The sequence below is a fragment of the Bombyx mori genome, chromosome 19 (genome assembly GCF_030269925.1).
Source record: "Bombyx mori chromosome 19, ASM3026992v2".
Classification (NCBI taxonomy): Eukaryota; Metazoa; Arthropoda; class Insecta; order Lepidoptera; family Bombycidae; genus Bombyx; species Bombyx mori.
Genome location: NC_085125.1, coordinates 13,996,532 through 14,021,854, shown reverse-complemented (window position 1 = coordinate 14,021,854; position 25,323 = coordinate 13,996,532). Strand labels below are relative to the sequence as shown.

The following is a 25,323-nucleotide window of genomic DNA, read 5'->3' as shown; positions in this document are numbered from 1 at the left end:
TTACAAGCAGTATTATAAGTACTTAGAGCAACACTGCTTGTAACTGACGTTTGCAAATATTTAGTAACCAAACTATAACGATTTGTTTTTTGAGGCCGCAAAATCATTTGTACTGTAAAAAAAAACAACCACGCAATACGTCAGTCAGTCACGAAACTTTTTTTTTTTTATTGCTTAGATGGGTGGACGAGCTCACAGCCCACCTGATATTAAGTGGTTACTGGAGCCCATAGACATCTACAACGTAAATGCGCCACCCACCTGGATATATAAGTTCTAAGGTCTCAGTATAGTTACAACGGCTGCCCCACCCTTCAAACCGAAACGCATTACTGCTTCACGGCAGAAATAGGCGGGGCGGTGGTACCTACCCGTGCGGACTCACAAGAGGTCCTACCACCAGTAAAAAAAATATGCACAAATGCACAAATCGAACCAGTCCCGTCTACAATGAATTATTCTATGACAGCCTTCGGTAGTCGGCATGAATACATTAAATTGAGGAAATCACGACGATTCAATTTACCGATTTATCTTTCATTGAATATCATAAATTTTACGATAATTACATTTCGCGTCCGCTCTCCGATAGAATATATGTAGCTCATAAGCGACTATTGAGAGACATATAAACACATTGCTTTTCTTTTTCTTAGATGATCCGACGAACGACCCATCTGGTGTTAAGTGATCACTGGAGCCCATAGACAGTGTAAATGTCGCCACCCACCTTGAGACATGAGTTGCAAGTCTCAGTATAGTTAACACGGCTAACGCGCCCTTCAAACCGTAACGCATAACTGATTCACGGCAGAAATAGACAGGGTGATGATAGATAAATTACATTGAACTTAGCATCAGATAGAAACGATTGGGTCTTGTACTGCAATAAAAGGAGTTAGATTTAAGACAGTTTTATATGAACGGTCTGTATCCGCGAACTGTATTAAAAGAAGTTTCGAGATAAAACTGTAAATCTTTATACTAATTGACGCCTATGTCTCAGGTCTCCGGTTGTTGTTGTTGTAGTCCTTGGGTACCCCGCTGGTACATAGAGCCCTCACAAGTTGTCTCCACTTGACCCTGTCTTCTAGCGCTTAGGTCTCGCGGTAACGTGTTGTAACTTTGATTAAATAAAATAAAAATTTGCGTCGCTTCATTCATTGTACTGTTGTTGTATAATTTTCAATTTGTAATATACTTACCCATAATTATTATTTTTGTTTCTTTTCAGGTAATTCGATTTCTACAACGCCACTAAGGGTATTTAATAATAACTTTTAAAGTATCTTCAGTTTTAAGGTTATATGTGATTTCAAGGCTAATGAAAACGTCGTGGCTTACGGAAATTTTGAAAATTCCACTATTTCACTGATTTCTGCATTTTGATTGGGACATCTCTTTCTCGGTCTAGTTCCGGAATAGTTTTTATAAGCTCCCGATTGTTATAAACAGATGTAACAAAATCAACGAATTTACATCATCACTCTATTAGTTTTTATAAATGATTAGATATGATAGATGATTAACGCTCAAACCTTTTGGTTGTTTTAAACTTTTTACAATTGCCGAGGTTTAAACCGCTTTTTTGTAACGTGTTCTGCTTGGTCAAAATTCAAATTTAATTATGGATCTCTAACGTAAACTAATTGAATGTTATCCACCATCGGTCCCGATAGAAGCCACTGTACTAAGCGGAGATGGCGAGGCTGAGATAGCCGACTTGTTTCGACGATTTCCAGTAAACTCACCAGAAGTCCTACCACCAGTAAATCTACCTTTAAATGGATAATAAACACATAAAAAACAAACCTGTTCATCACACGCATTTACCCGAAATGGGAATCGAACCCGCGACCCTCAGCGCAACAGTCAGGGACGCTAACTTGTTGCATAACTGAGTCGGTAAGCTGACCAAAAACAAAAGTCTTATCTAATTTGTTTTTATGTCTCTATGACGTAGTAATGTGCATCGGAAACCACGGCCTTGACCGCTTGTGCTCGACTAACGTTAATTAATTCTAGACGGTTTTATGATATTTCGTCCATAAAAACTTAGTCACGTATTTAGTTCAGATAGTGAGTTTTTTTTTAAGTTAACCAGCGAAGGCTGTTTCGTTGGCACATGATTTTTTTGAACGCGACCAAACAATTAAAGATGAATTTAGGTAGAGATTTCGTTATTACTGGTGATAAGACGTTTGTGAGTCCGCGCGGGTAAATACCACCACCCTGCCTATTTCTGCTGTGAAGCACTAATGCGCTTCGGTTCGATGGGCGGGGCAGCCGTTGTAACCATACTGAGACCTTAGAACTGATATCTCAAAGTGGGTGGCGCATTTACGTCGTAGATGTCTATGGGCTCCAGTAACCACTTAACGCCGGGTGGTCTGTGAACTTGTCCACCCATCTAAGCATTTAAAAAAGGAAAAAAAAGCTATTCGGAAAAAACATAAGTTCACTAATATGTATCAGACGCGTCATAATGGCGATACCCAACCCTCCGAACAGAAGAGTAGAGTCCTCTCACTCATCCCCACTCCTACTAACAGGTTCTAAGAAGTAGTTTTGCCACAGTCTATCCCATTCTGGAACGAATGGTCCTCCACTATGCTTCACCAGCTTTTTTTGTTTCTACCTATTCTAGTAACTGAGAGGGGTTATTCTAGATTCACCGAACTACTAGGTGAGCTCGTGGGGCTGCTAACATTGTTGCTAACACGCACCCTAGCAAGGGCACTACTTCGCAGAATCTACCACCGGATCGGAAACGCGACCCACTGAGAAGATCCGGCAAAAAACTCAGTAGGCTCTGTCTATGGGTTAATTCACACGAGGACGGTGACCGGTGCGAGTGGTACCTAAAAGCACCGTTAATGGATCGGGAGGATCCGTAATGACGTATTTAGGGCGACGTCGACTGTTTACCATTCGGTCTACAGGATCGGGAATTATGACCCAGCCATACACCACACTATTGAAATCACTTTCAGATCAAAACAATGTTATTAATGCACCTAGAAACATAACGTTATTGAATAAAACGTACAGCAAACGCGTTGCATCACAAATTCCTTTTAAAATTCAAGACCGGATCGAGAGCGGCGAGATACAACGAGATACGATTTAAATTTCAATGGCCGTCGGCAATGGTAAGTGCGCCCGGCGAGGAATCGAATATAAAGTGATAGATTGACGTTTGCAGAAGGCCATCGCTGTTTTTGAATTCAGTTTCACATTTCCTTTTCCTTGTAAAACCAGTCGACACTAAGTAGTAAAGTCACTAGCTAAAGTTAAAGACGTACCTAATAAAACTTTAATAAGAGATGCGACAAAAGGGTAATGACAGAGAAATGTAAATGAAGACATGGATTATATATGAGAATCGAGTTTTTAGTGAACTTGGCATAATAATATAATATTAGGGTCCAATATCAAGTGTCCAATATATGCTTATAGTTTCCGTATAGGTATTAGAGGCAGGCTTTTGCAGGCATTAGTTAATCGGGTGTTTGTTCTTAATTTGAGACATAAGTCTCATACCTCAAGGTGGGTGACGGCATCCAATTAGCGATATCTATGAGCTGCGGTAACCATTTAACTATAGCTGGGCCGTGAGCTCATTCATCCATCAAAGGCAATAAAAGTGTAACTCATATAGGATTCCTATTCCCATAACACAAGTTAATCCGACATTGGATCGTTGCGACGAAATGATTATGGAGTGGTTTATGCCATCCTACTGTCTATGGACTTATCCAACAGCTTGGCTCTCACTGAGTTCTATCGGTTCACGTCAGTATACAAATCCGATCAGGAGTATAGGCTGGTAGTGGACAAACATTATATCGAATTCATACATACGGATACATAGCCAGTAATGGATAGCTAATAGACTAGTTGTAATATATTTAACTAACAATAGAAAGCACACGGTACCGCTCCATATAAAGCATCAACAGTGAACTTTACTAAAGCTCTTGTGCGACCACTTTGTCTCATAATCGCCTATTCACGGAACGCTGCAAGAATCCTAATAAACTAACCTAAATATTATAGTACGTGTAAAATTTGAATATACTTATTAAATATGCTAAATGAGCGTAGAATCGATATGTGTAGAAGGTGCATTTGTTTTTGTTAACCAGCCTAGAGGACAGACCGCGCTTTGTTTACGATGAATTAATTCTACAACTTAAAGTGATTATATCCACTCGATTAATTATGAAAAACATTTCTTTTTTTCGAATTTGATTCCGGTTTGAATTACCTCTTAGTTAACTTTTTATCGGTTGCGAAGGAATATTTCGCTTAGGTTCCCCTAAGTTATAGATAGATAGTTCGTAGTGATTTCCAATATGATGACATTGAAATAGTCTACACTACCCGCTGTGTAACACATAAAAATCACCTAACGAGCGGAGTCAGCCTTCAACTCCAACTGCCTTTGCTGTATCTTGCAGTTCCTTGCAATATTACTAACAATAATTTCGATAGAAGATGATAGTGTAATTAGTATAGTCACATAAGATCAAAGCTATTTCGCGGTCTTCTAGACTTAGGAAATCAAACACAAGCAATCACTGATATTCGTATCATTTGGGATGTGAATAATTTGCTTTATATCACTAAATTCACTGAACACAAAAAAAAGAAACAAAAAAAAAATGGTCTTATTTACGAATCGTGAATTTCGCTTCTGCCTTTGTTGTTGTTAGTCTATGATTTTTACAAATCCAACGGCAAGTGGGTTGTTCGTATAACTTTGTAGTACACGCGAACACTAATATGGCCATGCCAAACATCTTTTGATTTCTTTGTTTTGATTCACAATGGCTATGCCAGGTTAATGATCAATAAATTAGTGTTTAATATTTTGTGAAAATTTCGTTGGCTCTTCATAGATGCGCTGCGTTAAATAAATTTAGAAAATGATACCATATCTAAATTATTGTTAAAACTGAAGGATTGATTGTCTCGGACCCGGTGGTAGATTCTGCGAAGCACTGCTCTTGCTAGGTAGGGCCAGAGTTAGCAATTATCCGGTTTGAGCCCCGTGAGCTCACCTACACACACTAGGGTAAGCTGAAGTAGCCTCTCAACGCTATCAGCATAGGTAGGAAAAAAAAGGCCAAACTGCGTTCCTTCCCGTGTAGGGCACAACGAATCGATTAAAATAAAAGAAGCTAAGTACAGCTACCTAAGTTTTTTTTTTTTTTGGATTAAAGATTAGGTTTCTTTTATTATTTAAACATCTAATATATATAATTGTAAATAGACATGCTTTAACCGACTTCAAATAGAAAAAATATATATTCCAAAACAAATTAATTAATATAAAAAAATAATCATCGAAATCGGCGTGATATTGAGTTATTCATCTATTTGTCGCGCACGTACTTAATGCAAATTTAAGACTTATACGGTTTTCTCATGGACACCATTATCAGAACTGGACTTAATTTCAGCTTTCTAATAAAAATAGAATCATCAAAATCGATTCACCCAGTCAAAAGTTATTAGGTAACAAACACAAAAAAAAACATACAGTCGAATTGAGAACCTCCTCCTTTTTTGAAATCGGTTAAAAATCATATATATAAAACATGTTTTATACTTCTGATAAATTTAACATTCACCAAATTCTCCACAATTTATTTTCATCTATTTCCAACAAATACATTTAGTTTAAATAATAAACATAGAAACAAGTCTTACTATTGTCGAATTTTTAAAGAATTGCGACTCGAATTTATAAAGAGTCTAACTAAAGTTAAGTAAGTTCCATTCCTTTCACGTGGCACCTCCGAGTTAGCGTACAGTGCTATTTCTGAGGTCTGCTTCCCTCGAAATGATAAAATTCTGGAACAAGCTTCCTTCCTTGGAATTTCTTGCGCATTTCAGCTTAGACAGTGGTGTGGTTCTGACACTGTCAATGTCGATGTCTTTATAAATAGCTTGCAATATTTTTTTATATTTTGAAATATGCAAAAATCCATAAAATACCTTAAGCTTATGACTTGTACTGTAAAATTGAATAGAATAGACTAAGTCTAAATCTATATCCGTGACTTTTTTACTACATTTTTTTTTTAATAAACCACACTGATTTCTAGAAAATACTCTCAAGAGCATTAGATAAATATCCGTCCAATACTTCCTAATATAGAGAGACCAATAGAAATAACGCATAGAGATAATAATTATGAACTGCACTAAAATACTTACAATCCAGAGGTCTTTTTTGCCACGTACCATCCGGCTATGGAATGAGCTCCCCTCCACGGTGTTTCCCGAGCGCTATGACATGTCCTTCTTCAAACGAGGCTTGGGGATAGTATTAAGCGGTAGGCAGCGGCTTGGCTCTGCCCCTGGCATTGCTGAAGTCCATGGGCGACGGTAACCACTCACCATCATGTGGGCCGTATGCTCGTCTGCCTACAAGGGCAATAAAAAAATAAAAAAAAAAATCCCAAAGTTGACGTTGGTGATACCGGTATCACACTTTTTCAATCTAACCTAGCATCGAATCTTCGTCTCTTGTAACTTGATCCGAAGCCTCAATCAAGCGCCCCCAGAGATTTCAGGGTAAAACAAATTCTCCAAGGAATATAAAGTTAATAATCTGCAAGATGTCGACGGAATTTTCCAATCTCTATTCTGATGAAGATCGGATCAAATCGCTTCAGTAATAAGAGCCTCTTTTAATAAAAATCAAATGACATTTGTGCTCTGTTGCTCTGAATATGATGTCAATTTATGGCATATGTACATCTATATATTATTAATACGTGAAGCAAAAACTTTGTATCCCTTTTTACGAAAATTGCGCGGACAGAGGAGTATGAAATTTTCCACACTTATAAAGAATATAGAGAAGAAGTGCACAATGCTAATATTTTTTTTAAATAAAGCATAAAAGATACATTAAATCAATAAAGAAAACATTACACACACTACATATTATGTATTTGACGCACACACGCATGCATACTATTTATTGTCAAACTTTTGTTCTTGGCGTCTGTTGTCGAATTGAGATTAAATATTGTTTGTCTTTGTTAATATTTTTTGAAGTGTAGTTTTGGCGAAATTTGTGATTATAGAAGTATAAAATACAATCATAATAGTGTACAAACTTACAATTCCAATTAATTATAGTCGAATTTCGACTACCGCGGGACCACTAGTATGTTAAATTGCGCTTATTAATATTGTCTAATATTTAAAGAATAGATATTTGTTGTTGTTTTTGTGTTTGCGGCATATGTTGTTGCTGATTTTTTTCTAATTCACTTCAAACAACAACTATATATCATAAATTCTTAAATTATTGTATGTCTGTTTGATCGTACAAAAAATCTACTGATTTTGATGATGAACGGTGTCTGAAATGCTACCAAGACTAAAATAGTGGTTTATTTCTTTAATCTTAATCACATAATCACGTAACTAATGAATATAAAGTTAAGGAGCATTATTAATCTTTTGTTTGACGACTGATTTTGTGCAAGGTCCTTTAATCTAAATTATATGTAAATCTAATTATATGTAAACAATTTAACCTCGTTAAACTTCCAAAAAAACCCCGGTACTAATGTCAACGAAAACCTATTCAGAAATTTCCGTAGCAATTTTTTTTACAAAATTTCACAATGGCCACAGTAAAATTACACAACAACTTCAGCAAAAATATTTGATTAACATAATAATAAATTAAAAGAAAGCATTTATCATGTTAATTAAGTGCCCGCGAAAACATTCATCTCGTTCACTGTAACTCATTATGCTCAGACAATAGGAGTCGGCAGGATTCAGGATTGGACCCAGTTGGCCCGGCACAAAAGCTTCAATCGCTACACGAAAAAGTCTTTTGTTTTGTCAAAAGCTTTTGGAAGTCTACTACATCTTCATTTTGATATTTCAGAACTTGAGCACAGAATGAAGTCATTGTTCTCTTTTGTACTACTAAAATCACCTGTCGAATCAATCGGAGCGTGCTTAGCTTCCTCAGTAAATCTAAATGTATTACAATTTACAATTGTAACTATAAAAATATATAGAACCCCAATGGGTAATGTTCTTTCTTATCTTTAGATACGTTACCGGCCAATATATAGATTTCAGATTATTTGGGTATCTGTAAAACTACATTACAAAATATTACATTTATTTATGTCAATTGAAATCATCTGATAATCATGTTGATCTTGTTCATTACCGCAGCTATATTTAAACTATTAGTTAACTTCAATTTAAGGCGTTTAAAAGATATTCGTTCAAAGCTACATAGCGAAAACCTAGAAATATCGAAAGTTTGTGACATAAATTAGCCTAATTTTTGACAGTAATTTTCTTACAGTCACTATACTAATGTTTTTTTTAAAACACAAATCAAATACACGTTTTTGAATACCGTGAATGCTGAATGATCTTTATGCCTTTAAGATTATGCCTTTTCTGGTGGTAAGATCCCTTGTGAGTCCGCACGGATAGGTACCACCACCCCACCTATTTCCGCCGTGAAGCAGTAATGCATTTCTGTTTGAAAGGCAGCCGTTGTAACTATACTAAGACCTTAGAACTCATATCTCAAGGTGGGTGGCGGCCAGTTGTAGTTGTCTATGAGCTCCATAACCACTTAACACCAGGTGGGCTGTGGGCTCGTCCGCCCAGCTATGCAATAAAAAAAAGAAACAATATCGGTTGCGTTAGAAGGTCTTATCTGTTAACTGTTGTCAAGTGTTCCCAGCTCCGACGCCTACAGTTAAAACAAGTTCAGCCGCAACTAGCCGCCACAATCGACCCTTTACTGTATCGAGTTAGACCGGTGTGGGCTCATTCGCGTTTCAAGGCTGTACCGATTTCCGTGTGAGCTTGCGATTCCGGAGTTTTTCGCATACAGAGGTCACATTAGACGCTATTTAAAGACGATTAATGTTACTTCCTTTGAGGAAGCAACAGCGAAACGACAATCCGTTACCGGTTATTTGATAAAACTGTTATTTATTTCATTAGCATATTGATCGATAGTTTCGCAAAATAGACATCACGTAAATGAACCAGCGTGTTTTAATGTTTTAACATGTAAGATCTTCTTCTTCTTCTTCGTCGCTTTCTTCATTGCTGAAGGTCGTGTCCTTGAAACTTGACCGTTGCCTGTCTCGTGAGCTGTTTCCATCTCTTCTGGTTCTCAGCTGCTCGAATGGCGCTTGCGACTGGTAACCCAGTTAGAGCGGTTACTTGATCACACCAACGGCTAGGTAATCGGCCGCGGGGTCTCTTTCCTTCTACACACACCCGTCACAATCACTTTGTCCAAGTTATCTGACTGTCGGCGGGCAATATGACTGAAGTAGCTGAGGATCCTCTGGTAACAGATTGTTGAAAGCCTGACTCGGATGCGAAGCTAATCCAGGATAGATTTATTTGTCCTCTTGGCCGTCCATTTTTTTTTTGTCAATTTGATTTCGCTTCCATACTTTTGTTTACTTGCATTATGTTTTTACAATGAAGGTATTTTCTACATGCCCATTAAAAATATACTACGTGTTACAAAATACCCCGTAAAAAATATAATTAATTATCAAAGTCAAATATTTTGTCAACCCTAATAAGCTGTCATGTCAGGGAACAAGATTATTTAACAGAAAAGCCTACTTACTCTATTTTACCTAATAATTGTTTATTTTCAATAGTTTTCCTATTTTCATTCATAAATGTTACCTCAATACAAGGATGTCATTGTACTCAAGTACTGGTTTCAAAAAAATGTCAAGTTGGATGTCAATTTCAAGGTCTTTTATTTTTTTTGTCGTTCCGCGAATTTGGTAGAAATATTAGGTACATTCTACGTAGTTTAATCTTTAATTTTACTGAAATAGGGTTTGCACATCAGTGAAAATAATTTTATTTTATTATTTTCTTGGGGTATAAAATATTATATAGCGTTACTACGGTTCTTAAATATTGTGAATGGACTCGTTATAAGGCCTTGTAACACCCTGTATATGTGTATATTAAAAGAAAAAAAAAACAAGATTCAATCTAAAATATAAAAATCATTATGTGTTATCCCTTTTCTTATACATAGTTTGAGATGGCCTGTTTATATCAAAGACAGTGGTATAACAAATTTCTATGTTTTATTAAAATCTCAGGCCTGTGTTTATCAGTTTACAATGCTTAAATGTTACGCTGGCTAAGAATAAGGACGCATAAACTCTTTCAAATTTTTTTTTTTTTTTCTAAATTATGTTTTTTTGTTTTTTATTTCTTTTCTAGTATTTTAACGAATAAATAGAAGTCGTGAAGTAAATTCTCGCAAATGCGGAACGCTATAGATTTTTATTATATGACGTTAAAATCTAAAGCCTTAACTCACATATATAAAATATTTATTTGCTAAGCTAAGTATATGTGTATGTATATTTTATTTGCTTATGGTGTTATTTATTGCTTAGATTGGTGGTCTCCCCAAACCGCTCTTCAAACCGAAACGCATTTATGTTGTGTAGTCTGCTGGCTTCGATAACCACTTTATTGATCTGTTGTTATGGTGTTCACTGATTCTCACATCTATGCAATAAATAAATAAAACAATCATTATCACTATGCAACAGACAAACTTCTCGAATATATTAAGGCTTTTAGTTAATGCTTTATATTAGGTTGTACTAGACGATGACCGGTATTTTTTTTTTTGATAAATTGTGTTTATCTGGTGTCTTAACAACGCCATCTGCTGAAATACCTTTAGTGCTATTGTGTCTTTAAAAATACTATTATTATTCGCCAATAGATGTCTGGAAGAGGATTATTGAAAACACGAATAAAACAACATTTTCTGAAAATAAATCGTAGCTAGATCGATTTATCGCCCCCCAACACAGGGGGTATACTAAATTTTATGATAATCGTTGGAGCCGTTTCTGAGATTCAGATTATATAGGTATACATATATATTAATATACAAGAATTGCTCGTTTAAAGGTATAAGATTTGGTAGAGTTACGGAACCATGAGTTATATTTAAAAAAAACATCTTATCGTCGATAACTACGTCTGCCAGCCCGTAAGCCAACCTTCCATTTAAGGTTCGTGTGTTTAATTATTATTGCAAGCGCGTCGGAACGTGTACGCTTGTTGCCGGCACTTGATCCAAGGGCGCCCGGTTTGCTTCCTGGGTCGATACAACTAGGAACTGCTGTCTTAAGCCTTATGAAGTATCGGAGTGAACCGTAATCCATAATCGACTAAATCAGTTCAAACAGTTCCGTCGTTTTTTTTTTTTACCAACTACCGTCATATCCTAAAATCCACCATGAAATCCAAAAATAAGACCACGCTTATAAACATTAATAAAATCAAAACATTAACTGTCCCCTTCACACTCATAAGCTAGACCGCGCGAGAGAGAGATGGGCAGACTTTTCATGATACGCATACAGTGCAACGTCACGCGCGCTTATTCACAAACACTACACAAGCGCAATGTGTAATGTGTTGAACACGAGCTACATGGTAGGCGGAGTGGGGGTGTTAGGTTTTATTTTCGTTACGGAATTTCTTGATTCGGTCGCCGCGCTCAAAGCCCGTGATAAAAGCTATTTAATAGTTGCAGCCATATATGCGTCACACAAAAACGTATCTCAGTTTTAGATGTGTCCAGTCTTGAAAGTGTGATTCTCTTAGCCGAAAAGTAAGCTTGTTGCTGCTGGGTCTTTAGTGATTTGTAACTTACCAGCAGGTGGGCCGGAAGCTCTCGTAAAGCTACAAAAAGTAAGGTCAATCGCGGGACGTTTCACGAACCGTGCAAAAGAATAAAAATGCAGTAACATTTTATTTTTCGAGTCGCAAAAAAAAAAACACAACTCGCTTCCTTCATCCTTCGGTAATAAAGGACCGCTTAAAGTCGTTTATCCTTTAATCTTGTCGCACAAATGTCATCGTTAATGTCGAAATGACGTCGACTCGAGAACGCGCCTCAAATATATTTTACGACTGGTAGGTGTCATCTTTTGTACGTGAAAAATTTAAGAGTTTTAAATTCACTTTTACGGTGTAAACAATTTGGAGGTACATAATCTAATATGGCACTAGGACATAATTAAATTATTAATTCAGTAAATTATGTTATTCGCCTCACTTTGTGTTAGAAAAACATGATAAAAGAATTTATTTTATTAATTAACGAAAAATTATAGGAGACGGAATGAAACCAATAACAAATTACATCGAAGGAGTCATGATCCTCAACCACGAGAGAACCAATCAGAAGAAGGGTAATAATGTAGTTGAAGCTGAAAGCTGAATAGTGGAAATTCGATTAGAGATGAGATATCGAACATTTTTCATTGGTATGTAGTCGATGTAAACTAGCTAAACTGCCACTGATCGACAATCGTAGATTTCTTAATTACACTCATCCCTGAGATGAAGACAATCGGGCCAACTTAGTGCGAAGTAAAGCGCGTAGACCATGACCTACCGCGAAGGTTTGTGGATGGAAGCGATCTGCCTGGGGTCTATTAAAACCTTTAACAACAACAACAACATAAATAATCATTCCGTGTCCTCAATGATCTAAATTTGGTCAATACGAAAATTGATCATTCGTAAACACATTTGAGTCAAACTAAAAACACATCGTCAGTTTCAATTATCATATCTACTATTGTTCCTAAATAATAAACTGTCTCAAACTGATTCTAAAGATTAAAAAAATAAAAGGATATATATCAGGATACGATATCGACCTTCGTGAGATTCAAGTCATTGACTGGCGAGTTCGCGTTGGGCAGAGAATAGTAGACGGTCTCGTTTTGATCAATGACCCAAAGCAGTTTCTTTTAAGAACTCGTCGTATCCCATTACTTTAAAAAATACCTTGAACAAAGGCAGTAATGGGATCAGCAGCGAATTTGAATGAACATCACAATAGTATAACATCAATGATCAAATAATACCCGGGAAAGTCGGTCAAAATTTTATTTATTGCATAGATAGGTTAAAGGAGTTCATAGCGTCTGTGTTGGTGAAACTGGAAAGGACTCCGACACATCAGAAATTCCCTCCTCCTAAAAAAAGAGCTCATGGACCACCTGGCTTATTAATTGTTGATTACAGAGCCTATGGATATGGCTGTCACCTATCTTAAAACATGAGGTTAAAGTTTAACCTTGTATGAGGGCTATCCAATGCTTCAACTCAGAACGAAGAATTGCTTCGCAGCAGAAAAAAGTAGGATTGTGGTACCTACCCGTTTGGGCTCACAATTACAAGCTACTCCATACTGGGAATCTTTAAAAACCGTCGTTAGGTTTATCGGTCTAAACAGGCCTTACCTAATAGAGCATCTATTTTAAGCAGAAAAAATCTAACCTAAATAACCTCCCAGACTCAGCGACCGTAGCAACAAAGAAACGATTGGCGAACAACAAAAAGCGCGTACTCACAAATTAATCAAAAACGTACCGATACCAGTGACTGGGTGCCCGAAAACGAATCGTTAGCGCAAAAAATATTACCTGATAATAATAAAGCGGTTCAGGTTTGTTTGTGGCGCAAAAAAAAACGGTTCACCTTGAGATCGAAGCCGAATTGAGCTGCGTTTGACTCGGTTTATGTAAATCTGTTAGGTACCTTTTTTTTTGGTGAACGAACTAGCTAATGGCCGGGTGTTAAGCGGTAAATATAGCCACTGTGTCGAATGCCACTATGGGATGATAATGTCGAAGTGATATCGGAGCATGATTTGTTTGTGGAAAATATAGTCAGGTCTTTGCGAACTCGGTACTACTGGATATTATTGGTATTTTTTTTCTCCTACCTATTCTAGTAACCTCAAGGGGTTATTCTAGATTCGCCAAGCTTGTAGGTGAGCTCACGAAGCTCAAACCTGACGACGTTGCTAACACGAACCCTAGCAAGAGCCATGCTTCGCAGAATCTACCACTGGATTGGAAACGCGACCCACTGAGAAGATCCGGCGAGAAACTCAGTGCGCTGTGTCCGTGGGTTAATTTACGATAACCGGTGCTTGAGGTACCTAAAAGCACCGTTAGTGGATCGGGATGATCCGAAATGACATGTTTTGGGCGACGTCGACTGCTTTCCATTCGGTCCGCAGGATCGGGATATTGGTAAAGATGCGCTGGCGAAGTCAAGGGCCTCGTTATCAGGTTGCTGTTATCTGTTATCCTTAGTGTATGCTGGTATCCGTAGGCATGTGTAAACGTGAACTCCGCTGGCTTAATATAACTACTTACGTATATTTCAATGTGGAACTTTGGGAAAGAAATCTATTTGACAGCGGCGTAATACATATCGGTAATCTTTATCCATTTCACTAAAAACTTTCGCGAAAACAAATTTCATTAATTGCAGTAAGATATTGTATATCAAAGATATAATAAAAGAAAGATCAAATAAATATAAAATAAGAAAAGTTACATGGAATGTTACGATGATATGAAAAACAAAATTTTGCTAGAGATGATTCTTGACACTATCTCGAGAGCTCATCTCAGATAAGGAAGTTGGGAGTAAAAACAACGCACACTGTTTTATTATTCAAATCTCTCTCCCGGTTAACAGTGGCCCTAAGGGATAACGCATCAGTTTTTTGTACGAAAATATTTTTTTGTTTGCTTCAAAACTTTATAGTGAGGTAGGTACGCATTTTGGAAAACTTATTACTAATAGGACAATTAAAAGTTATCATTTTAGAATTGTAACCGAAGCGTGGCTTGAGAGATCCATCTTGCAGTGCACTGTGGATCAAGGACCGGCAGTGCTGAGTTGTACGAAAATTAATAGTCCAACTTGTGGCCCAACTTTCAGAAAGTGGGCTGATAAGCACTTTAGCCTTTAAGAGCTAATGACCGCGAGCATTGCGATGCGTTATAAATAGGCATGGCAACAACTAATGCGTACACGAATTGCCACAAAAAAGCATACATGCATCATGCCCTTGCAAAAAAAATTTTTCTTCTGCGCATTGCATTAGACTTATCTTCTTCTTCCTTTCCGTCTCAATCGGTATTTCTTAATATTAGCGATGGTCGCATTAACCTGTGCGGACATTGAAGCATTAGCTCGATGACACACACTAGTATGCGGACATCACACGTCCTCATTACTCACCTATCTCCTGACGTTTTAAATTGTATATTCTTATCGGACTTTTAAAACGATACAATTAATTACTGAATTTGTTAAACCGTTTCCGGATGCCGTCGCGATGCAATTTAACATTGATGTAAAGGATGTGAAGAACAGAGGAAGCATCAAATATAGGAAGTGTTTGTAAAGGACGCGTTGTATATGGGATCGCTATCGTTTTCCTCAATACAATAAAGGTCTCGCTGTCAATGACACCTAATTATCACTGAAAATACTGTAAGTTGCAGGCTTAGGTAGCGAGAGGCGAAAATCGAACCCTAAAATATACTTCATGACTATCCGAGGACCACATTTTATCTTAAAAAAATAGGCACTATCCGCGTTTAGGGTTATGTAACGCATATAGCTGAGAGATGGAACAAAATCGAGCGAACACAAGCTTGTTGGGTATTCTCAGATATATTTTAGAATCCTTCGGGTCTCCAAATGGATAATTAATTGAGTTGGTGAGATATAGTATGGTTTACTGGTGATAGGGCCTCTTGTGAGTCCGCACGGGTAGATACCATCATCTTGCCTATACCTGCCGTGAAGCAGTAATGCGTTTCGGTTTGAAGGATGGGGCAGCCGTTGTAACTATACTTGAGACCTTAGAACTTATATCTCAAGGTGGGTGGCGCATTTACGTTGTAGATGTCTATGGGCCCCAGTAACCACTTAACACCAGGTGGGCTGTGAGCTCGTCCACCCATGTAAGCAATAAAAAAATAAAAAACGCACATACAAATTGTTTTCATAACTATCCAATATCCAGTACTAAATATGCTTTTGGTAGACTTAAAAAAAATCGCAGATCTCCAAGTACATTTGTAAATGTTGTCGAAAAGAGAATGGCTTATAAATAAACAAAAGTTTTATTTAATCGTATTTCTAGTGTATGTCGGAGATTATTGAGCTAAGCCGAACACACTCACGTTCCCTTATCATCAACTATTAAATGGCCCAATAAAATTTTCCACTGTTGAATATCATTATATTTTGTCCGTAATAATAATAATTTCTATGATAACAATATCATTAATAGTAAGGACACAGAGTTAATGTTGCAGCGTCGTGCATACTAATTGAATACACAACTCGGAACGGACACGCCTGAAATATTAATGCTCTCCACGGTTATACAGATAACATTTTACGATTTGATTGTCAGTATTTTTTTGCCGAGACAGACGCCCTTCGGCTTACGATGTTTCTTATTCACCGTTCGCTAATCGATCCTTTTCTTTTGTCTGCAGACGAAGAAGAATAACCCCAACCACATCAAGAGACCGATGAACGCGTTCATGGTCTGGTCGCAGATAGAACGCAGAAAAATATGCGAACAAACACCGGACATGCACAACGCCGAGATATCAAAAAATCTCGGACGCGTTTGGAAAACTCTGAACGACGAAGAACGCCAGCCCTTCATCGATGAAGCCGAACGCTTGAGGCAGCTTCACATGAGGGAATACCCTGATTACAAGTACAGGCCTCGCAAGAAAACCGCCAAGACTGACAGAAGCGGTACGCGAACCGGTTCAGTGCAGAAACCGAAACGGAAGCAAAGAGCCGATTCCAATAACAACAGAGGACTGTCCAGGCGACGACGACCCGTGCCGACTGTCCCGAGCGTCCCCGTGGAAACGCCGGCCCCTCCCCCGCTGCCCGCCTCTCCTGCCGGTGCACCTGATTCCCCGGAATCCGCCTGTCTGTATGATGACCACAACAGGCGCGATCAGGCGGATCTGACGGATCTCTATTCCATCACGGATCTCCTTCCTCTCCCGGCGGACTGCGAAGTCGACTTAGATGCGCTGACGACGGACATCGACTCGTTCGAGACCGCTTCGTCCTCGTCTGGATCCCACTTTGAGTTCTCGTGCACGCCTGACGTCTCGGACATGCTCAGCGAGATCGGCGTAGCGGGCGACTGGGTGGACCACACGTTCTCCTCGTATCTGACGTCATCTTAGAGCGGCGTCCGGGCCGCCTCGGCCGCTGCCGGCCGGTTCCACTGATCTCATGCGGTCGGCCAACGCGCCGCCATACGGAGGCCGATGACGCGGCGACCGCTCGCCGCCCCGCCTAGAGAGTGCCTATCCAAAATGACGTGTCGACATTTGGATTCAATGTACAAAGTTATTTAATAAGGATCGAGGGTGAAAATTGTTTTGGAAACAAACGACCGCTCCGGTCGCATTCTTCTTGTTTTCAATGTTCAGTTGAATCAGACGACGCCGTTCGGGAGTTCAATGTTCAAGGCTGTGTTCAAGATGCTTTTGTTATTCATTAATTTCAACAAATAGTTGAGATGATCTGTGAGAGGGCACGTCTCGGTACACAATCCGTCTACTATCCGTCGCCTGTAGTTGGTCGGGAGATGGCTCTCGGCATCAGCATAGCATCGCATCGCATCGCATCGTCGCTTCCGTACTTTTTACGTGTACATTACACTTGGCTTCTAACGCGTTCAGTTACAGCAATGTTCTACGTCACAGACACACTTTCCTTTTTTTATATTAACATTTGTACGATTAGGATGAGCGATTAAAATTTAAGTTCTCGTTTGATATATAACCGTCTTAGATGAATGTATCGTTCGTGGAATAGAAAATAATTAAGACTAGATTATAGTCAAGTTCGCCTTGCGTTCTTTTCACTGTACGTATATATTTACACTTTATATTTTGATGCACATGTAGTTTTATGGTAAGACATTATAATTTTTAATATCGGAAGCTGATCGTCATGTCATTGTAAGAATTTCGGGGTGCGGAGATTGAGTTGGCACAGGCGGGACCCCTACCAAAATGCTTCGATCGGACCACAAATTCTTTCTGTTCCATTTAGGTATTGTCTTCAAAATTACTATAGAATTACGGTTGATTCGTTTCCCTGTTGTGTTCTCTTGGCTCTTGGTAGGGGTCTGGCCGCCCGTGTTTTTTGTAAATGTGCAAGTTGGTATTGTAATGTTAGGTATCGAGTAAGTAATAGTAATCTTTGTTCAATAGTAAGGTATGTTGTATTATGTAAAGAGATGGCACTTGTGATTGCAAGAGGGACACTTTAAACCTTTCATTTCTTTCCTTCTTCACGCTGAACAATTCGAAATAACGTAAACAGAAATACATATCAATAGGAATGCTATTCGCGGGACGGTGGGGGAATGTGGTCAAGAACAAGAAAATTAAAGAAAAAAAAAACAAATTTTGCTGTTTTCGAGAAAAAAAAAATCTGCGATTTTAATTTTTAAAAGGATTTTCTAAATTAAGATTCTAGTGGAGACTGATACGCATAGATTAGTTTTAGCAGCGCTAGCTTCTCTGACGTTTTAATATTGTTTTTTGAAATGTACATACATAACGGGTCATTCAACCTATTTTATATAGCATCGATGTATATAATGTATATTTTTGTATACCGTCACTGTGGCAAGCTCTGTTGTGACAGCCTATACCGTCTGTCGACGCGTCCGGACAATGTTCGCTTCGAGAAAATACAACAGAAATGATTTTATTTGCGGGGCAAGTATTCCTAGGTTACAGTGTGTTTTAAGGCATCGCGTATGAAACAAAGTCAGTAATGTAAAACTCGGAAGGCTCTTTATAATTTTGAATCAGTACGTTAATTATTAAAGTGGGTGTCTGATCGTGTGGTGATGCTTAAATATTTTTGCACTGTTGGCTTTGCATGATCGAAACAGATCAAGCAGTAGACAATAACTTGTTGATCCTGGCACACACGACCGCCGATACTGGGAATAAAACATAGTGTAGGCTAGGATTCTTTACATCGTTTTTAATAATGAACCAGAGATTTTTAATTTAGTGAAAACCTTACGTCAAATGCGACAGCTGACGGTTCATTAGCCACAGTTTGACACGGTTAACGACACCCTCAATAGTTCAGGCCGTCAAGAACACGGTATTGTCAAATTTAATTGCTTCGTGTCCGGTATCTGCCAAAAATATTACATTTTTTTTTAAGATTTCCGTTGTGATTTCGCGTGATCGCAGTGACGATCTCAAATCGTACTGCGTAAAATATATGCACCTTTCGTCAATTGATTGAAACCCACGTCAGTTACTTAGTTATAGAGTTGATATAAACACGCCGATTTGAAACTAAATAAAAAAACACTAATGTGAAATATTCGAACTGTCCCTAAATTAATTTAAAAAAAAAAACGGAGTATTCGCTCTGTTTGTTAGGAAAGAAAAAAATGCTTTACCTATAATTATATTCTTGTAAATTGTATACTTATGTAAAAAAAAAAAAACGTTCATGTAAAAATAATTTTAGTAATGTTAAAATACGCTGAAACATGCTACATTGTATTATTCGCGTGTGCTGTTCTATATAAAAAAAACAAACATTACATGAGTATTGTTGAGAGGTAAATAAATAAATAAATAAAAAAGTGTGCCTAATTAAAACGAAAAACAAAAAAAACGGACCTCTCACAAATACTCATCTAATAAATAGTGAAGCTCAAAAGTATATACTTATTGATAAGGACGTAGCGAATAGAATAGAAACTGATTGTATTCTTGTAAGGTTATGTAAGTTCTTCATGCATTTTATGTGACTTAATAACGAGAATTGATAAATTAACTTTTAGCGTGTTTCTGTAACACGAGGCGTTATTTCAAAAGATGGATAGATTGCGCGCGAATACCAGAATTTGTGGTCTTAGGGTTTATGTTGTAACTATACTGAGATCTTAGAACTTATATCTCAAGTTGAGTGGCGCGTTTACGTTGTAGATGTCTATGGGCTCCAGTAACCGCTTAACACCAGGTGGGCTGTTAGCTCGTCCACCCATCTAAGCAATAAAAACATCACGTCATTGTCCTGCACGTTTTCTTTGTATTCGTTATTTTGACGTACAATATTGGGGTGTTCATACCTTCGATCAACAATTACTATTGTTGATCGAAGGTTCATACGGTAGATTTTCATTCGTGTAAAAACGAACGTGTGAGCGAGACAGAGCTATATTATACGCCACTGCAACATTAAAGTTCTTTCGATTTGCTTGACAAGTTCGTTGAGTATTCGTTTAAACGTATAAACGATATACGACTTTTTGCAGTACAAACGCCACATGAATGGTTCTGTGTACAATGTATGCTAACTACTCCGGTTTGACACCGTGAGCTCACCTACATGTTAGGGCGAAGCTGAAATAGCCTCTCAAGGCTATCAGGATAGGTAAAAAAAAGAGTATGCATTCATTCGTTAAGACGTATACTGCAAATAAACGTGCAGGATAATGCCGTGTGAACCCAACCTTATAATAATTTTGGTATTCATAATCGCTTTACATAGGATTGACCATGAGCCCTGTGATGCTAACTTTGCGGAACCACATCAATAAAACCCGCGATCAACACGTTCACGACCCAATTAAATACGCAGGTCGCCCGTCAGCGTTAGCTATTAAACAAAACCTTGTCAGTTAAAAATTAAAATTCCATTAAAACTTGCATTAATTCTCGTTATTACGTTCAAGTTATATTCTTCGTGCATTATTTTGCTTATGGACATGGAATTTGATGGTAATCGTGTACTTAATATACCTAATAAATAGATTCTCGAGTTGTTCATATATTCTTTTAGCAGAACCGATGTTTTTAATAATCGGATCGAATACTAGAAAAATCCTACCAATTTGAGTGAAATCTATTGAGGTCCTTGTATTTTATGATAAATGTTGTGTCAAAACCCTTCGAATGGCACCTCAGGAAATACGAGGTAAGAAGGTTTAAGGGCACTGTTTGAAATTCCCTGAGCACATACATGGGTGGGATTGTGACATTATCGGTTATTAAATTTGGTAAAAAGTATTTAAATTCATGTCCACTTTACCTTATACTTAAAATCGTAATTTAACAGTAACATCGTGTATTAATTTGAAAAAAAAAAAAAAAAAAACAATGAGCCATTTCTGAATCTGTTTAAATATTCAAATCCATCAGAATATGTCGGAGAAATTCATCTCAATCACATTCCGTTCAGTTGAATTGTCTCAAGGGCGAAGAACAATCACACTGTGTCCATAAACTCCAGTCCCCATGAAAACCAACAGAAAACCATCAAAATTCATGATCATCCATCTATGCAATCTTTTCTAAACTATCATTTGATTTTCTCTCTTTTGGAAGATTTTCCTTCACTACTTTACTTTCTATGCAACTTCTATTCCCTTTTTATTTGTCTTAATAAAAACACCGAATCAACGATATGAAAAGCAATATTATGATGATAGTGACACGACCGCTCAAATTAGTTTTAAAATGTTTTTTCAATGATAAAATTTATCACACAAGTGCTACTTAATATAGACTTGTATTATTGCAGTATCTAAAGGTTTTTTACACATAATAACCGCCGGAAAATGCTTATTTCGTAACAAATTATCATAAGGACACTACAAATAGATCACACGCCGATTGATGATCAATTTGAAGAGTAATACGTTAATTTTCTCATCAAGCACTATTGATATACGATGACTAGTGAAGAAATTTTATTATTGAAAACGAAAATCATCCCGAACGCGTTTCGGTAAATCAACATCGAATTTAAATGTTGTATAAAATAGTTTAAAGCTTAATGTTGTTGTCCTCCATTAAGATTTGGAATTATCAGGGTTGATACGATTCTTTTAGATGTACGAAATAAAAAAAAAATATTGATTCTACTACGCCTTTCTCGTGTATTGCCATTCTTTGCTAGCCTTACTTCCCTCTCAGCCTTCTATCCTACTAAAGGTATATTTATAATATAATATGTACATAAGTTATTAAAAAAAAATGTTTATATAAACGAGAAATTGTCAAAGCTACACTGTGAGAAAAAATTAGAGGGTATTTAATAATGATTAAGACGTCTTATATAAAAATATCAGAGACGCCATAGTTCTTGTAGTATACTATATATTTATAATATAATATGATACGATGTTATATACTATTCTAACTATATATGCGTGCATGAATGCTTGAGAACTTGCTTCGATAAAATATTAGGATTTTTCTTTAACTATAAAGAACAGTACAATAAGGCTATTTATATATGATGTAATGTGATTCAAACGATTATAATTAGTGATTAACAGAACTGAAAATGGTTGATAATATTCTCGTTATGTTGTTTGAAAAAAAAAAAAAAAAGAAACTGTATCATATGTATTTATTACGCGGCAATATAACGCGAATTAACGCGTTTTGTCATTTTACATTTCATTGCGCTACACTAAGCTGTCTCCAGCGAAGCACCCGTATGACAATCGTTAATTCTCGTCATTGACCCACGAAAATGAAGGTGGAGTTTAAAATTTTTATCTATTTATTGTTGTTTTAATTCTAAGAAGTGCGTATTACCTATAAGGTTTCCGTTTTTTAAAACTGTCAAACAACGAATATTATGTAAAGATAGAATGCTACTTCACTAACATAAGTTTTTAATTAACAATTGTAATGATAACGTATAAATAATTGGTGTCTATGTTAAACCCGTGATTGGTCACAATGATACAGCGGTTGATGCGTGTTAAAATAATAAAAAAATATATAAAAATAATTACTCAACTTTATATAACAGTAGTTTTGTCTATCGATACGTATAATTATAAAATTAATGATAAATAATGAATAAATAAATGAAAATCGCACAATTCGAGTCGAAAATCTAATTTAAGAGTAACAATAATAGTTATTAATGGTAATTGTTAAGGGAAAGAGGTCAAACTCCTCTTGTTTACGTTTTGAAACATTAATACGGGATATAAAGAATTTTATCTTTGCTTGACATTACGAGCGGGTTATCCGTGTGTAGACATATTAAGTAAGCCGACTTGGTATAGTCAACTTATTTACTCTCAGCTCGTGTGTACGATCGTAAATGATAGAACCACATTTTCATTGTATTCGTCAAGTAAATTAAAATGGTAAACTAAATAAATACAGCAACTTCCGTCATATTGATATGAATATGCCACGAAAGTTTACGATATCCTCCTGTAGTTCGCTCGTGAGTAGGTGCATGGTCACGGCTTTAGAAACACTTCTTGTCCGTACAACAATAACTTTGTTATAGCCAATTTGTTTTCGATTATTTCACTTCTGATCGAAACTTGGGATAAAAACAAAACGGTCCATTATGTTACTGAAATCGTAATTAATATGTATATTGTATTAAAAACATAAAAATGTCCTTTAAAATATACCAAATCTACCATTGAACGTTAGTGAAATTTAGGAAGTGTTTCCCCGCAATTTCCGTTTTCGCCTCCCGTGTATATATTTCTTGTCGAGGCCACATTTAGGTGTTCGGAATAAACAGGCTTCCAATTCTAGTCTATTGGACGATCACCGTTTTCGACCAGTCCTCCTATCCCTCTACGATGATGGCCACAAATAATTGATATTTATATATTTTTTATTTTGTATTTTTTTTTTTTATTCAATTTATACCAAAAACTCGTACGATGCTTTTAGATACCGTTACCGATGGATCTCTTTTTTTTCTAATTAGCGTAAAGCTGTTACTTATTTTTGGCTGACCAAATGAACGTGAATACATTAGCATCCAAACAATTGGGATTTGAAGTGTGTAAATATTAGTAATACGTTTTTTGTGTAACGTTCAAAGATTGTGGACCCCTGTTGGGTTTATTTTATTACAATCAATTTGTCCAGCGTTAGTGTAAGGATCTTTATTTTTAAAATCAATGTAATATTTAGGTTTTAAAATGTGGATTTTGTGGTGTTTTTATTTCGATCGTGGTCGTTCCGATTTCTCGATTGGATTTCTTTTGTAAATTATTGTCTTATATATTGTTTAAGATACATAACTATAATTGCATATAATGTACGTAGTGTTTTTAATTGTTAACTATGAATTAACGACGTAGTTACTGTGTTTTAAGCGAACGTGTACATTTTTAACGTACTTGTTTCAATAATGAATATATATATATTATTATATGGTAAAAATAAATCATCCAGTTTTTTAAAAATACATCAGATTTTTATTTTAATCTTCCCCGAAATCAACCCTAATTTATCCTGTTAAATAGATTGATAGAAACAATACACTTACTAAGACAACGCACACACTGACTTAAGATCTCTTATTTACCTGAATTAAATGTGAATAGAATAGCCCATAGAATCTGGCTTGCTATAATCAATTTGATAAAACAGATAAAGTACTAACTGGTGTGGTAATACATCATTTTGCTAAAGAAGAAGAAACAAATGAATTGCTAATGTCATAGTTAAAGTTAATCAGATTGCGAGCAATAAAAACAGCGCGTGCTACCTCAGCCAATAATTTATTGAGTACTGGTGATTATTGACATATTCATACAAAAACAAATAGTCTTTTATATCGACAATATTTTTCATAGCAAGCGATGTATGACGAATCCAATTAGGAAGGCACGTGGGATCTACTGTTACAAGAGAGCTTCGGTTGCCGTTTGCCTGATACTATTTACATGTAGAGTCAATAACAATGAAAATAACAATCACATATGTATGCTTAATTTAGCAAATTACTTGATTGACATTTTTTTTTTATTGCTTAGATGGCTGGACGAGCTCACAGCCCACCTAGTGTTAAGTGGTTACTGGAGCCCATAGACATCCACAACGTAAATGCGCCACCCACCTTGAGATATAAGTTCTAAGGTCTCATGTAAGCTACAACGGCCGCCCCACCCTTCAAACCGAAACGCATTACTGCTTCACGGCAGAAATAGGCAGGGTGGTGGTACCCACCCGCGCGGACTCACAAGAGGTCCTACCACCCTCAACCTTAGGTATCTATTAGGATGAGTAGTATAATGATTTATTAAAGTACACTGCGAAATGCAAACAAAATTAAGCAAAAACACCGGCCTAGTCAAGGGCGGATCCAGCTTTGGTGCCAGGAGGGGGTCACATAGTCATGGTCAAGTCAAGAACTTATAATAAATTTTGATAACAATAGATACAATTAAAAAGTAGGTATTTTATTAATGTACGTAAGTACTGTACTTAAAAATATTTATTCTTTATTGTACACTTGAAAAACTTAACACATAATAACTTGTACATACACACGTACTTATTGTCATCTTCTCTTAAAGACATCCAGAGAAGC

General features: G+C 36.8%; 1 protein-coding gene across 1 annotated transcript in view; it reads left to right on the top strand.

Annotated features, from left to right (window-relative positions):
* The window catches only part of LOC101746462 (transcription factor sem-2), a 118,313-nt gene extending 94,118 nt beyond the window's left edge, over positions 1-24,195 (top strand). Inside the window, exon 2 of the mRNA XM_004924193.4 lies at positions 16,422-24,195. Within this exon, the coding sequence (XP_004924250.1) occupies positions 16,422-17,141 (720 nt within the window). The 3' untranslated portion in view covers positions 17,142-24,195. The remainder of the gene's footprint in view (positions 1-16,421) is intronic.
* The last annotated feature ends 1,128 nt before the right edge of the window (positions 24,196-25,323 follow it).